Below are 15,000 nucleotides of genomic sequence, written 5' to 3'. Positions count from 1 at the left end.
GGGAGTAGGGTCTAGCTCCTGGTCCCCAGCTTTGTAGTGTAGAATTGAGGTATCTGTCGCGTGTTTAATTTAATTATTATGACGGTGGAATTGTTTCTCTAAGTGAACCAAAGCAAGTTATGTGAGCCAGGTATGTGAGCCAGTTATGTGAGCCAGGTATGTGAGCCAGGTATGTGAGCCAGCTATGTGAGCCATATAACTATTATCTCCTCTGCTTCACACACTTTTTATATAATTCCATTTTTGTGGGATGATGGGCATTTTTAGGCAGGCCTTAAGCCTCTGGCTGACCCGAGGGGACCCTCTGTGGGACTTAAGCCTCTGGCTGACCCGAGGGGACCCTCTGTGGGACTTAAGCCTCTGGCTGACCCGAGGGGACCCTCTGTGGGACTTAAGCCTCTGGCTGACCCGAGGGGACCCTCTGTGGGACTTAAGCCTCTGGCTGACCCGAGGGGACCCTCTGTGGGACTTAAGCCTCTGGCTGACCCGAGGGGACCCTCTGTGGGACTTAAGCCTCTGTCAGTCCTATGTTGTAGATGTGTATTTATGACCTTGTATGTTGACTTCATTAAGTTCATGTCCAGAGTGTTTAACAACGTCTTCTGTGCTGTTAAATCTTTATGTTGTCACTCGGCCCTGTGTTAGATGATGTTTAGTGGTTGGTCGGGCAGTTCTCCCCAATGAACAAATCCACAAGGGCCGTGACGAGGGTTCGAACCAACGTCCGAGAGGATCCCAGACGCTGCCTTAATCGACTGAGCTACGACATGGAAAAAAAAAGAATTGCAACCGGAAGTTCTACTGACCTTACTCACGTCGACTGTAGTTCTCCCCAATGTTGACATTTCTAATACTTTTCCTTCGTCAGTTGACCCTTATCAAATATCAACCTCACCATTAACTCCTGTCCTGCGCCTTTCCAAAGGTTCCCGACATTCAAATCCCCCCCCCTCTCCCACCCAAACAAAGCTCTGCCAAGCCTCTATCACCCCCTCCCTCATCAACCCCACCCCAATCCCACTAACCCCCAGATACATCTCACACAACTAGCGTCTCCAGAAGGATACTAACTTGGCCAATTAGAGGGTTGACCGCGAGATTGAAGGAGTCGAACGGTCCTTGAAAGTATGCTGGCCAACTGTGCCACCACTCTGTTGACAAGCTTGTTCTTGTGAGCAGTTAGAGGGAGAGGTGCCACTAGGAATTAGGGAGAGAGAGAGAGAGAGAGAGGTGAGGTTACCGGGTCATCGTGTCTAGTGACTTCATGCCATTCACTTCAATAAATCTACCACTCACATGCCCGTGCCACCTCTTGGGTGGCTCAATCTTCATCAATCAATCTAGTGGCCTCGTCGGGGACAGGAAGCCGGCAACCACATTGCTTGCATTCCAAGAAAGATGTGTGTTGACATTTTTAGGTTTGCAATTCGGGCTGGATTTGCAATTGCATTTTGGGGATAAATGCCAGCCAAGTTGCAGGTCTTATAGTTGTCTGAGTGGCTGGTGGTGGTCTCTGATCTCAGTAAGTCTTATCAAAGTCTTAGAATACACATCCCCCTCAGCCACGCTTCGTTAAAACTTCAAGTTATCTGCGTAAGACAACATACACACCATAAAACAATGTTTATTGTTGGTTTATAAACAGTTTATCCCATTCTCTCTCACCTATACCCATCCTGCTTATCTTACACCTATCTGCCACATCTTAACTCCTATCCTGCGCATCTTACACCCATCCTGAGCCACTTCTATGCTTCATGGATAACACGTCAGACAAAGTATGTGTCCCTGGCTAGTTCCCTTAATTCTAGAAGATGAATGGGACAGAAAATGACACATGGAAAGTTGGCAGAGTGACATTTGAGAGTGTACACCTGAGTCTACACCCACGTGTCCAGCAGCAGGTGTGTAGTATGCGTCAACAGGTATACTGGCTGATGTGAATTCGCCCTTTTGAACGTGAGAGACTTTCTTGCAAGACGAGAGGGGTGGCCGGGTGATTTCCTAAGGTGTTGAAGACATCAGAGTACCCAGACTAAAGGCAGGAGACTTCAAAGATGTCCCGAAGCCTCACACGATCGACAGTGGGTCTCCTGTCGAAAGCAACCTTGGTATTCACAGCAACCTCGGTAGTGAGTTAAGATAACCAACCCGTAAGATAATTAAGAATACCCCCCCCCCACCCCTCATAACAATGTCGTTTGCTCCAAGTGCTAACACTTGGAGCAAACAAGGGGTTAAAAAGACCTTACTGGTGATAGTTACCATGCAAAGACCTCTCTTTATGCGGGTGAAACAAGCAAGAAGGACCTTAGGAACAAGACCTTTTCTTAGGGCAATGGAATGATCGGTAAATGATGAAGCGAAATGTTCGAATGTTATTCGAACTTTTGCACGTTCGAATACACACGTTTGGAGAGGCGAACGTGAGTGTACACTGTGTTCATTCTTCACTGCATTTATTCCAGTCACTCATGTTATTCATTTTCTCACTCATCCATCCTCCTTCCCTTCCTCTTCCACTTCCCTTCACTCTCTTCCTTCCTCCCTCATCTCCCCCCCTTCTCGTCCTCTTCCACAAATCACTAATAAATCCCTCCTTCTCCACTTCCTATTCCACCAAGATCGCTCCCTCCCACAACCGTGTTTTCGTGGAACAGGTGATGAGGGGGTTTTTGCGTGTTTGTCATGCCCTTCTCTGGAAGGGGGAACCATTCACATAGCGTCTGTGTTTTGGCTCGGCGGATTTGAGGGTTAGTTTGCTTAAAGTTTATATTGTCTAAGGTTTGCACTGCTATTTTTATGGTGAATTATGCAGAATATATACTAGGTGGAGAGGATATATAACTGGTAGAGTGGATATATAACTGGTAGAGTGGATATATAACTGGTAGAGTGGATATATAACTGGTAGAGTGGATATATAACTGGTGGAGAGGATATATAACTGGTAGAGTGGATATATAACTGGTAGAGTGGATATATAACTGGTGGAGTGGATATATAACTGGTAGAGTGGATATATAACTGGTGGAGAGGATATATAACTGGTAGAGTGGATATATAACTGGTGGAGTGGATATATAACTGGTGGAGAGGATATATAACTGGTGGAGTGGATATATAACTGGTGGAGTGGATATATAACTGGTGGAGAGGATATATAACTGGTAGAGTGGATATATAACTGGTGGAGAGGATATATAACTGGTGGAGTGGATATATAACTGGTGGAGTGGATATATAACTGGTAGAGTGGATATATAACTGGTAGAGTGGATATATAACTGGTGGAGTGGATATATAACTGGTAGAGTGGATATATAACTGGTGGAGAGGATATATAACTGGTAGAGTGGATATATAACTGGTGGAGTGGATATATAACTGGTGGAGAGGATATATAACTGGTAGAGTGGATATATAACTGGTGGAGTGGATATATAACTGGTAGAGTGGATATATAACTGGTGGAGAGGATATATAACTGGTAGAGTGGATATATAACTGGTGGAGTGGATATATAACTGGTAGAGTGGATATATAACTGGTGGAGTGGATATATAACTGGTGGAGAGGATATATAACTGGTAGAGTGGATATATAACTGGTGGAGTGGATATATAACTGGTAGAGTGGATATATAACTGGTGGAGAGGATATATAACTGGTAGAGTGGATATATAACTGGTGGAGTGGATATATAACTGGTGGAGTGGATATATAACTGGTGGAGTGGATATATAACTGGTAGAGTGGATATATAACTGGTGGAGTGGATATATAACTGGTGGAGTGGATATATAACTGGTGGAGTGGATATATAACTGGTGGAGTGGATGCGCGTTATATCAGCAGGAGATCTTGTGTTTTGGTATACGGGTGTTCAATAGGATATGCTGGAAATGGGGTATGCGGCGGGTGCTGGAGTATACTAGTCGTCTGGTATGTGCACGTGTTGGTATGTGCACGTGTTGGTACGTGCACGTGTTGGTACGTGCACGTGTTGGTACGTGCACGTGTTGGGATGTGCACGTGTTGATATGTCCTCCCTGAGGACATATCCCTGTCCTCAGAGAGGATATACGCTCAAGGGAATGGATTTGAAACGACTATGTAATTAGTGCTATGATCTACTCACTCTATCCAATGATAGGTTAGGTTAAGGTTACTTGGGTTAAGGATGCTTTAGGTTAAGGTTACTTGGGTTAAGGATGCTTTAGGTTAAGGTTACTTGGGTTAAGGATGCTTTAGGTTAAGGTTACTTGGGTTAAGGATGCTTTAGGTTAAGGTTACTTGGGTTAAGGATGCTTTAGGTTAAGGTTAGGTTTGGTTTTAATACGTTTGGTTACGTTATTAGGATATGATGTTTTCCAAAATGTGAAATAAGGAATTCGAAAACTATTTAAGTGTACCCTTGAATACCCCAAATTCTTCAGACTATTTCTAAAAAAAAAAACCATCAGCATACACTTTTTATATTTTAAACCAACAATTTATGATACAATAAAGCTATAACCTGAGAATACTCTCTGTTCACGACAAAGGTTCACTTGCCAGTTTACATGTGGACTATTACTCGAACCATAATATGTTTTCAGACCATCACAAATATCTAGATGACTATCCAGGTGGATTGACGGGGTGGTTGGTTGCTCGTGGTAATGAATTTACTCTGAGGACAGCCTCGCAGGTGTATAGCCGTGTATGTGCACATGTGTGTGTGTGTGTGTGTGCATGCATGTTCGTATGTACTTGCCTAATTGTTTCTATTGAGCTTCGGCTCTTTGGTCCCGCCTCTCAACTGATGAGCAGGTTCCTGAGACTATTAGGCTGTATCTAATCTACATTTTGAAATTTTGTATGGTGTCTGCCTCCACCACATCACTTCCTAGTATAGTCCAACTTTTAACTACTATGAAATTGAAAAATTCTTTCCATTCTTTCCAGTGTCTGTATAGATCAATCGGGTACTCAAGTCACCTGAGAATTTTGTAAGTGGTAAACATTTCTCCCCTACCTCTTCTATCTTCTAATGACGTGAAGTTTATTTCCTGTAGCCTTTTCTCGTAGCTCATGCCTCTCAGCTCTGGAACTAGTCTGATGGCATACGTCTGAACTTTTTCTAATTTTATGTTTAACTAGATACGGACTCCACACTGGAGCTGCATACTCCAGGATTGGTCTGTGGTATGTGACATACAAGCTTCTGAATGATTCCTTACACGTTTCTAAAGGTCGAGGTCTTTCTTCACTCTAGGTCCTGTACAGTTTCTCGATTCACTCTGGGTCCTGTACAGTGTCTCGCTTCACTCTGAGTCCTGTCTAATTTCACCCTGAACCCTGTGTTTTGCTTCAGCCTGGTTGCTGTCTGTCATCTTGAGGACGCACACTGATTAATGTAGACGCATACGCATCATGTCCATGCACACGCATTTATGAGTACGCAAATCCCCGCATGAGGCGGGTAGGACTAAGGCGTGTGAGGGCGGCGAACTCTGGCGCGGCAAACAGTCTCGTCTTATTGACTTTTAATGACTTGCAGGTGTTGTGAGACCAAACAATTTTCCATTCCAAGACGCTCTCTCCTGCTGCCCTCTCCCGCACAATCTGTTCCTCACTCGGCGCCCGGGGGCACCGCTTGATGGCTTCTTCCTCCTCCTCTTCTGAAGCACATCCTTCATCAACTACACCTTTGTAACCCTTACACCCTAGTACACTATATCCTCCTTCAACCCTAATACCTTCCCCCTTATACTATCACCCAATCTTTCAACACTTCTCACCCAAGATCGTCATTAATGTACACTGAAAAACGAAACACAGATCCAATTATCACTGTCAGCCGTCCAGTCAAACAAACGGAAATAGGGAGAATATTGGGATTCAAAATTAATAGAACAGGAATCAAAATTCACGTAAATGATAGAATGGACAAGGTGAAAACTGCCTTAAGAACACTCATGAGATTCTTTAGACCCTGTACCACGGGGCAATGGAATGAGTTGAGACGCCCCACTCCCACAGCGGGTGACCCAAGATGAGACGCCCCACTCCCACAGCTGGTGACCCAAGATGAGACGCCCCACTTCCCATCTTCTTTATTCAACAACAACAACAACAAAATACAACTGCTCACACCCTCTCTCCCCCCATGTGGAGGCACTGCCCCTCACCCCTCCCCATGTGCGAGGGAGCGTGAGGAAGAGCGCCTCGCCAGCAGTCCGCCAACAAGGCTCTATGAGGGATAAAACCCGACCTTGTCGGCGCCAGCCCCGCCAACACTCCACAAAAGACCCACCGCTCCTGGCCAGATTAACTTTTGTGATCCTTTTATTAACTTGAAATGAAGTTGGCGGCATGTCGGGCAGTAATTATCGATGTTGTAGGTATATATGGCTGGTGGATGTGCACAATACCCCCGTTGAAGAGCAGTGGTGCAACAGGTATTCTGAGAGAGAACTCTATCAACATCAGAGGCCCGAGACTGTTCATCACGCTTCCACTACACATAAGGGGCATAACTGGCCGACCCCTCACAGTGTTCAAGAGAGAACTTGACAAGCATCTCCAAAGGAAACCTGATCAACCAGGCTGTGACTCATACGTCAGGCTGCGAGCAGCCGCGTCCAACAGCCTGGTTGACCAGTCCAGCAACCAGGAGGCCTGGTCGACGACCGGGCCGTGGGGACGCTAAGCCCCGGAAACACCTCACGGTAACCTCAAGACGGGGAGGGTTGGAATTGATGGCACTGTGCCACTCAATCATATGGCACTAACACACACACACACACACACACACACACACACACACACACACACCCACACACACACACCCACACACACACACCCACACACACACACACACACACACACACACACCCCACACACACACCCACACACACACACCCACACACACACACCCACCCACACACACACACCCACACACACACACACACACATCCCACACACACACCCACACACACAGGGGGCCTCGTAGCCTGGTAGATAGCGCGCAGGATTCGTAATTCTGTGGCGCGGGTTCGATTCCCGCACGAGGCAGAAACAAATGGGCAAAGTTTCTCTCACCCTGAATGTCCCTGTTACCTAGCAGTAAATAGGTACCTGGGAGTTAGTCAGCTGTCACGGGCTGCTTCCTGGGGTGTGTGTGTGTGTGTGTGTGTGTGGTGTGGAAAAAAAAGAAAAAAAAAAGTAGTTAGTAAACAGTTGATTGACAGTTGAGAGGCGGGCCGAAAGAGCAAAGCTCAACCCCCGCAAAAACACAACACAACTAGTAAACACACACACACACACACACACACACACACACACCAGACGCCTCCACAACACAAGCAGCCTTAACAAGACTCTCATGCCTTTGTGATAAACCAGAACAGAGCACAGAGTGAGCTCCTCAAGTTGCTACGCGGCAAGTTAGAGCTTGAGAACCCCAACTTGGGAGCCATGCCAAGAGTCACAGAGCCTCAAGCTTGAGAACCCCAGCTTTAGAGCCAAGAGAAGTCATAGAGCCTCAAGCGTCACCAATAAGAGCACCCCAGCTTAAATTAAATTAATTAAAATTATAAACAACAAACTATTGTCAATTCCTATCGAAAACGCTGCAATAGCTTTGATAAGAATTTTTTACCGAGACCATTTGTTGTCTTTACGCAGCAAACAAATATCTCAAACAAACACACATACACATCGCAAGGCTAAAGTTGAGTATCTTCTCTCCGCCATGTTGCAAGCGACATGCAAATGAGGCACTGAAATCCAAGCATTCTTCGCCAGCAAGCACTGAATATGGTGGTGTTGTCAGGGAGGCATCTTCCTGCAGTTTACACCCCGAGGTGAATATAATGCCCTCAACGTACTACACTACTGTATCTTCTGGTGTAGTTGGCACCGATACAGTAGGCGGGGTGCTATGGCTACACCACGTTGACCTGGAGGCCGGATCCACCAGCAACACTAGGGACCTGGGGGCCGGATCCACCAGCAACACTAGGGACCTGGGGGCCGGATCCACCAGCAACACTAGGGACCTGGGGGCCGGATCCACCAGCAACACTAGGGACCTGGAGGCCGGATCCACCAGCAACACTAGGGACCTGGGGGCCGGATCCACCAGCAACACTAGGGACCTGGGGGCCGGATCCACCAGCAACACTAGGGACCTGGGGGCCGGATCCACCAGCAACACTAGGGACCTGGGGGCCGGATCCACCAGCAACACTAGGGACCTGGGGGCCGGATCCACCAGCAACACTAGGGACCTGGGGGCCGGATCCACCAGCAACACTAGGGACCTGGGGGCCGGATCCACCAGCAACACTAGGGACCTGGGGGCCGGATCCACCAGCAACACTAGGGACCTGGGGGCCGGATCCACCAGCAACACTAGGGACCTGGGGGCCGGATCCACTAGCAACACTAGGGACCTGGGGGCCGGATCCACCAGCACCACTAGGGACCTGGAGGCTGGATCCACCAGCAACTCTAGGGACCTGGAGGCCGGATCCACCAGCAACACTAGGGACCTGGGGGCCGGATCCACCAGCACCACTAGGGACCTGGGGGCCGGATCCACCAGCACCAGGAGGCTGTTTACAACAAACAACATCTGATTGGGTAGTTCCGAGGCCCGTAAACTGTTTAATAATTGTAAACAAAGCCGCCAAAGAATGAGAAAAGACGTACAGGTACCTTACCTTTAATTTACCTTGAGATGGTTTCGGGGCTTAGCGTCCCCGCGGCCCGGTCCTCGACCAGGCGCCCCCAGGTACGCAAGTTGATGCGTATAAACGCTTTTTGAATTCTGGCTCTGATGTTTACCCCAAAAGGAAAACATAAATTTTGTCAAAATAGAGTATTGAGATGAGTCTAGGAGGAAAGCGCCAAGCCATTACGACTATATAGCACTGGGAAGAGGTTAGGATAAGGATTGGGGGATGGGACGGGGGAGGGGAAGGAATGGTGCCCAACCACTTGTGGGCGGTCGGGGACTGAACGCCGACCTGCAATGAAGCGAAACTGTCGCTCTACCGTCAAGCCCAAGTGGAACGGAAGACAGCAAATGAGCTGATGGAATTCATTGCTGGGAATCTGTTGATACAATGGAACAGCTCATATCACTCAAGGAGGCGGCGGATTTTGTAAACAAAGGCGGATTTTGTAAACAAAGGCGGATTTTGAACAAAAGTAGACTTTTGTTCATTCAACAGGCAATGTAGAGAAGGTGAAGACAATAAAAACATTACCTGGGTAAGAGAACACAGAACTAGGGACCAGGTATGAATACTCCAGAGTCAGGAGAGAAGCCGAGAGGCCAAGTACATGTTGAGCACCAGAGTACCTGTTGAGCCCCAGAGGGTCTGTTGAGCCCCTATTGAGCCCCAGAGGGTCTGTTGAGCACCTATTGAGCCCCAGAGGGTCTGTTGATTACCTGTTGAGCCTCTGAGCTTCTATTGATTACCTGTTAAGCCCCGGAGCTTCTATTGATTACCTGTTGAGCCCCAGAGAGTCTGTTGAGCATCTGCTGAGACCCCATACGGTCTTTTGATCACCTATTGAACATCAGAGGGCCTGTTGAGCCCCCAGAGGATCTGTTGAGTACCTATTGAACATTAGAGGGTCTGTTGAGCACCTGTTGAACCCCCAGAAGGTCTATTGAGCACCTGTTGAGCACCTGAACACCCATCTGGCAGCCTTAGTAAGGTCGTGGGAACGTGAAGAATCAGGTTGAGCCCCATTAAGCCCCTTTGTTTCTCCCTTTGTTGGATCTTAATCTTACCAGCTCCCAGGGATTTAAGAAATAAGTTAGGTGAGAGGACAAGGAGGGGAGATGAGGCTGGGGGAGGGGCAGGTAGGAGAAGAGAATGAGGGAAGATGGGAGGAGATGGGTTAATAGGGAAAGGGAAATGGGGAGGAAAAGGCGAAGAGGAAAGAATGGGAAAATGGAAAGGGGGGTTGTGGGGGAGTTGCTTACCTATGAGTGACTACCGGGGAGTGAGGTCTAGCTCCCTCTACCTTGTTGTACGTGTTCTAATTGAACTATTCTGGCGTTTGAATTTTTTGGTCAAATATGACCCTAATGTGGTTGGGGCGATACATATGATGTATTAGCCCTCTGGTGGGTTATGCATAGGATGTATTATTCACCGGTCATTCACCCAGGTGAATGAATATTATGTGTGCAAGGATACAGAGATCGTTCAAAGTTTGATATTACCAATGGTCCTGGACTTGATAATGGTCCTGGACTTGACAATGGTCCTAGAAGGACCGAAACGTCGCCAATTCCTTTATTTCCATATATGTGGGATAAGAGTGTAATTCGAGCCCCGTTATTGTGAATTGTTGCCTGAATACATTTGTAAGCTGGGGGTCCAGGCCGTGGTATCGGGGTGGGCGGATATTAGTACCTGGGAGATGGATTGAGTTGGATTGGTGGATGTGAGGAACAGCCAGGTAGGAGGAGGAGGAGCAAGGGGCTGTCTAAGGGTCATTAACAGTGTAATGGGAGTAAGGAGGCATTACCAAGTGGTTGACAGAGCGTGTAATTCGCCAGTCTATTCCTATCCCACTACTGAGAGAGAGAGAGAGAGAGAGAGAGAGAGAGAGAGAGAGAGAGAGAGAGAGAGAGAGAGAGAGAGAGAGAGAGAGAGAGAGAGAGAGAGAGAGAGAGAGGAGGGAGAGAGAGTGTTGAGGGCGAGGCTCGAACCCGGGATCATATCTACACGTGTACCATAACTTGCCACGACTCGCTAAAACTGCAGCTCCTGGGACCCGCCTCCGTGCCCGCCCCTCCCCCAATGCCTTGACCAGCGGCCAGCGCCCCCAATATCCCCTGGGAGAGTTGAGAGCCTTGCATCACTACATATATATTTGTTCCTCCTGCCTGTTGTGTCCATAGCAGTGGCGTGAGAAATATGCACTTACTGCTCCTTGCATCTCACTATGTTTCCTTCCCGGCCAAAATATTGGGTTTATTGGCAGAAATTCGACTCGCCAGTTCTATGATTTGGGAGCGAAGAAGCGCGCGTGTGCACGCGTGTGAGTATGCAATGTGTGAATGTGTGTGTGTGTGTGTGTGTGTACTTACCTAATTGTACTTACCTAATTGTGCTTGCGGGGGTTGAGCTCTGGCTCTTTGGTCCCGCCTCTCAACCGTCAATCAACTGGTGTACAGATTCCTGAGCCTATTGGGCTCTATCATATCTACATTTGAAACTGTGAATGGAGTCAGCCTCCACCACATCACTTCCTAATGCATTCCATTTGCTAACTACTCTGACACTGAAAAAGTTCTTTCTAACGTCTCTGTGGCTCATTTGGGTACTCAGTTTCCACCTGTGTCCCCTTGTTCGCGTCCCACCAGTGTTGAAAAGTTCGTCCTTGTTTACCCGGTCGATTCCCCTGAGGATTTTGTAGGTTGTGATCATGTCCCCCCTTACTCTTCTGTCTTCCAGTGTCGTGAGGTGCATTTCCCGCAGCCTTTCCTCATAACTCATGCCTCTTAGTTCTGGGACTAGTCTAGTAGCATACCTTTGGACTTTTTCCAGCTTCGTCTTGTGCTTGACAAGGTACGGGCTCCATGCTGGGGCCGCATACTCCAGGATTGGTCTTACATATGTGGTGTACAAGATTCTGAATGATTCCTTACACAGGTTCCTGAACGCCGTTCTGATGTTAGCCAGCCTCGCATATGCCGCAGACGTTATTCTCTTTATGTGGGCTTCAGGAGACAGGTTTGGTGTGATATCAACTCCTAGATCTTTCTCTCTGTCTGTTTCATTAAGTACTTCATCTCCTATTCTGTATCCTGTGCCTGGCCTCCTGTTTCCACTGCCTAGTTTCATTACTTTGCATTTACTCGGGTTGAACTTCAACAGCCATTTGTTGGACCATTCACTCAGTCTATCCAGGTCATCTTGTAGCCTCCTACTATCATCCTCTGTTTCAATCCTCCTCATAATTTTTGCATCGTCGGCAAACATTGAGAGGAACGAATCTATACCCTCTGGGAGATCATTTACATATACCAGAAACAGTATAGGTCCAAGGACTGACCCCTGCGGGACTCCACTTGTGACGTCTCGCCAATCTGAGACCTCACCCCTCACACAGACTCGTTGTCTCCTGTTGCTTAGGTATTCCTCTATCCACCGGAGTACCTTCCCTCTCACTCCACTCCACACTGTGTGTGTGTGTGTGTGTGTGTGTGTGTGTGTGTGTGTGTGTGTGTGTGTGTGTGTGTGTGTGTGTGTGTACTCACCTAGTCGTCCTTGGAGGGTCGAGCTAGGCTCCTGGCCTCCCAATTTTCGTAGATTAATACAATGACTCATTGTTCACGCTTGTACCATATTTACATTTAAAATTTTGAGCCAAATTGTTCCAACAACTAATGCATCTAACCTATTTCCATTTATTGGCAGCTCTAACACTGACAAAGATGCCTTCTGACGCGGGGACATGTCGCAAGACATTTCTTACATGTTCAAAGTCTTTGAAAATGTAAGGAGTGCCTTATAAAATGCTTCCCTAGGCGTCAGACCATAAATAGTGTGAAAATAAACTTTGGAGAGCTAATATTTCAACTACCCTCGACAGTGAAGAAAAACATAAGAATTATTTAGAAGATTCGTGTTGGAATCATTAATCTCTTACCCCTTTCGGTCATATTCAACAGCATATGTTTACAAGAAAGACTGCTACCATTATATATATATATATATATATATATATATATATATATATATATATATATATATATATATATATATATATATATATATATATATATATATATATATAATTGTTCAGCTGGATACTAGAGTACATGACTTGTGACTCCTGTTAGTAGACTGAGAACTTGCCCATTTCATAGCCCAAGGTAAGCCTTACCCTACTAGTTTTCTGTAGAACACAACCTGCCAATCGGTTTACAACCAAGTCCCTAATTACTGCTGGGTAAACAGGGAAGACCATTTAAGGACGAGAGCAGCAGTGGACAATAACAACAGCACTAGAGGTCACGAGGCATGCGCACTCTGCCCCAGGAACAGGGGCACCAATGTGACCTAACCCCTGACCCCTAGTTCAGTAGTTACGTGCTAGGTCAACTAATTTAGTCATGCTTGTTACTCTCACGTCAACAGCCATTATGCAAATTAAGAAGAAAAAAAAGCTAATTTCTGCATAATTAAAGGTATTTATGTGCCGGGAGTCATGCCATGACAGCTTGATTATATGACTTAATTACGGCCCGGTATGTTGGCCAACTCTACACATCGTAGGCACATGGAGCGGGGCTGACGGCTGAGTGGACACCCCTCGGGATTCGTAGTCCTGAGGTTCCGGGTTCGATCCCCCCCCCCCCACCCCGGCGGAGGCGGAAACAGATGGACAGTTTCTTTCATACTGATGCCCCCTGTTCGCCTAGCAGTAAATAGGTACCCGGGAGTTAGACAGCTGTTACGGGCTGCTTCCTTGGGGCGTGTAGCAAAAAGGAGGCCTGGTCGAGGACCGGGCCACGGGGACGCTAAGCCCCGAAATCATCTCTAGATAACCTCAAGATATCATGGGTATGTGGTCCACATTAAATACTGTAAGTACATGGGAATAGCTAATATTTTTACAATTAAATATGGAAAGGTTTTTTACAATTAACATAAACAGATGCTGATACAGGTGTGAGAGTCATTGGGCCTAACAAGCGAAGAACAATTGAATTCCACAATTATATACAAATCAGTTTTGTGTGTTTAAAAACCAATATGAAAAAAATCATAATAAACGTCTTTGTAACAAGTATAAGATCACACTACCACCATCAGAAGATGAAGGAGCAGAACAAGAACAACAACACATGATATAGGAGGAGCAGGAGGAGGAGGAACAGGAGGAGGAACAGGAGGAACAGGAGGAGGAGGAGGAGCAGGAACAGGAGGAGGAGGAGGAGGAACAGGAGGAGGAACAGGAGAAGGAGGAGGAGGAGGAGGAGGAGGAGGAGGAGGAGGAGGAGGAGAAGGAGAAGGAGGAGGTGGAGGAGGAAGAGAAACCAAGAAGCAATTCCTCTTTCTTTTCAAAATAGCAATTTCATCCCCATATCAGACATAGACAAGGTTACCACCTTCCATTCTCTGTGATGATGCTGTGTCATCACAATGATGATACTGAACAAATCCATAAGCTGGATTTGTTCTTGATCCTATCTGGGATCACCCCGCGGTTCGAACCCTCATGACGGCCCTTGTGGATTTGGTCATTGATGTATCACGCTATTGTGATTTCTGTGTGTAATGATGATACTGTATCATCCTTGGCAGATGATACTGGAGTTGTATGAGGACAATGTAGAGGACACCGCCAACCTTCACTCAGGTCTTTCAATGGACCGCAGAAAATAATAAGGTATTCAGTGTCAATATTCATTACATTAATATTAATATTTTTAATATGTAATAGTAACATTAGTATTCATTAGTCAACATTCTTCAGCCACGTTATTGTGACTCATCATCTACAGTGGGATGACATATGCTCAGATGGTTGGCTTGTTAAGGGAGCAAGAAGCAACACGGAGGGGGAGATGGGACTAGTGGGGGGGGGATGGATTAGCGAATAGGGAAGGGATAGGCAGCAAATGGCTGGGAGACAACGAGGATAGACTTTGGAATCTGGAGGTACTTCAGAAAATTGCTCTAATACGGGACACAGCAGAAGATACACCTGGACACAGGCAAGGAGACGATGCTTATTCACTAAGGTCTGCAACACTGTAGGGTAAGAACCAGCATACAAGTGAACCACAGCGGAGGCGGTTACCTTAAATGGTCACTACACAATGAAGGGGAACAGCCTACCTGTGACGACGCGAGAAAGAGACCTGGGGGTGGACGTAACACCTAATCTAACTCCTGAGGCACATATAAATAGGATAACGACAGCGGCGTACTCTACACTGGCAAAAGTTAGAACATCATTCAGAAACCT

At 46.8% G+C, this 15,000-nt stretch overlaps 2 protein-coding genes across 3 annotated transcripts in view; one reads left to right on the top strand and one right to left on the bottom strand.

Moving 5' to 3' along the window:
- LOC123772369 (connectin) overlaps positions 1-15,000 on the bottom strand; it is an 806,097-nt gene that overhangs the window by 378,017 nt on the left and 413,080 nt on the right. The window lies entirely within an intron of this gene.
- On the top strand, positions 7,863-8,630 carry LOC138365639 (uncharacterized). Its single transcript, XM_069326123.1, has one exon. The coding sequence runs from the start codon at positions 7,863-7,865 to the stop codon at positions 8,628-8,630; it is 768 nt and encodes a 255-aa protein (XP_069182224.1).

This window comes from Procambarus clarkii, chromosome 17 (assembly GCF_040958095.1).
Source record: "Procambarus clarkii isolate CNS0578487 chromosome 17, FALCON_Pclarkii_2.0, whole genome shotgun sequence".
Taxonomy (NCBI): Eukaryota; Metazoa; Arthropoda; class Malacostraca; order Decapoda; family Cambaridae; genus Procambarus; species Procambarus clarkii.
This window is presented reverse-complemented; position numbering and strand designations above follow the sequence as displayed.

Coding starts and splice junctions, on each gene's coding strand:
- LOC138365639 (XM_069326123.1), top strand. CDS start 7,863: ATGCCCTCAACGTACTACACTACTGTATCTTCTGGTGTAGTTGGCACC.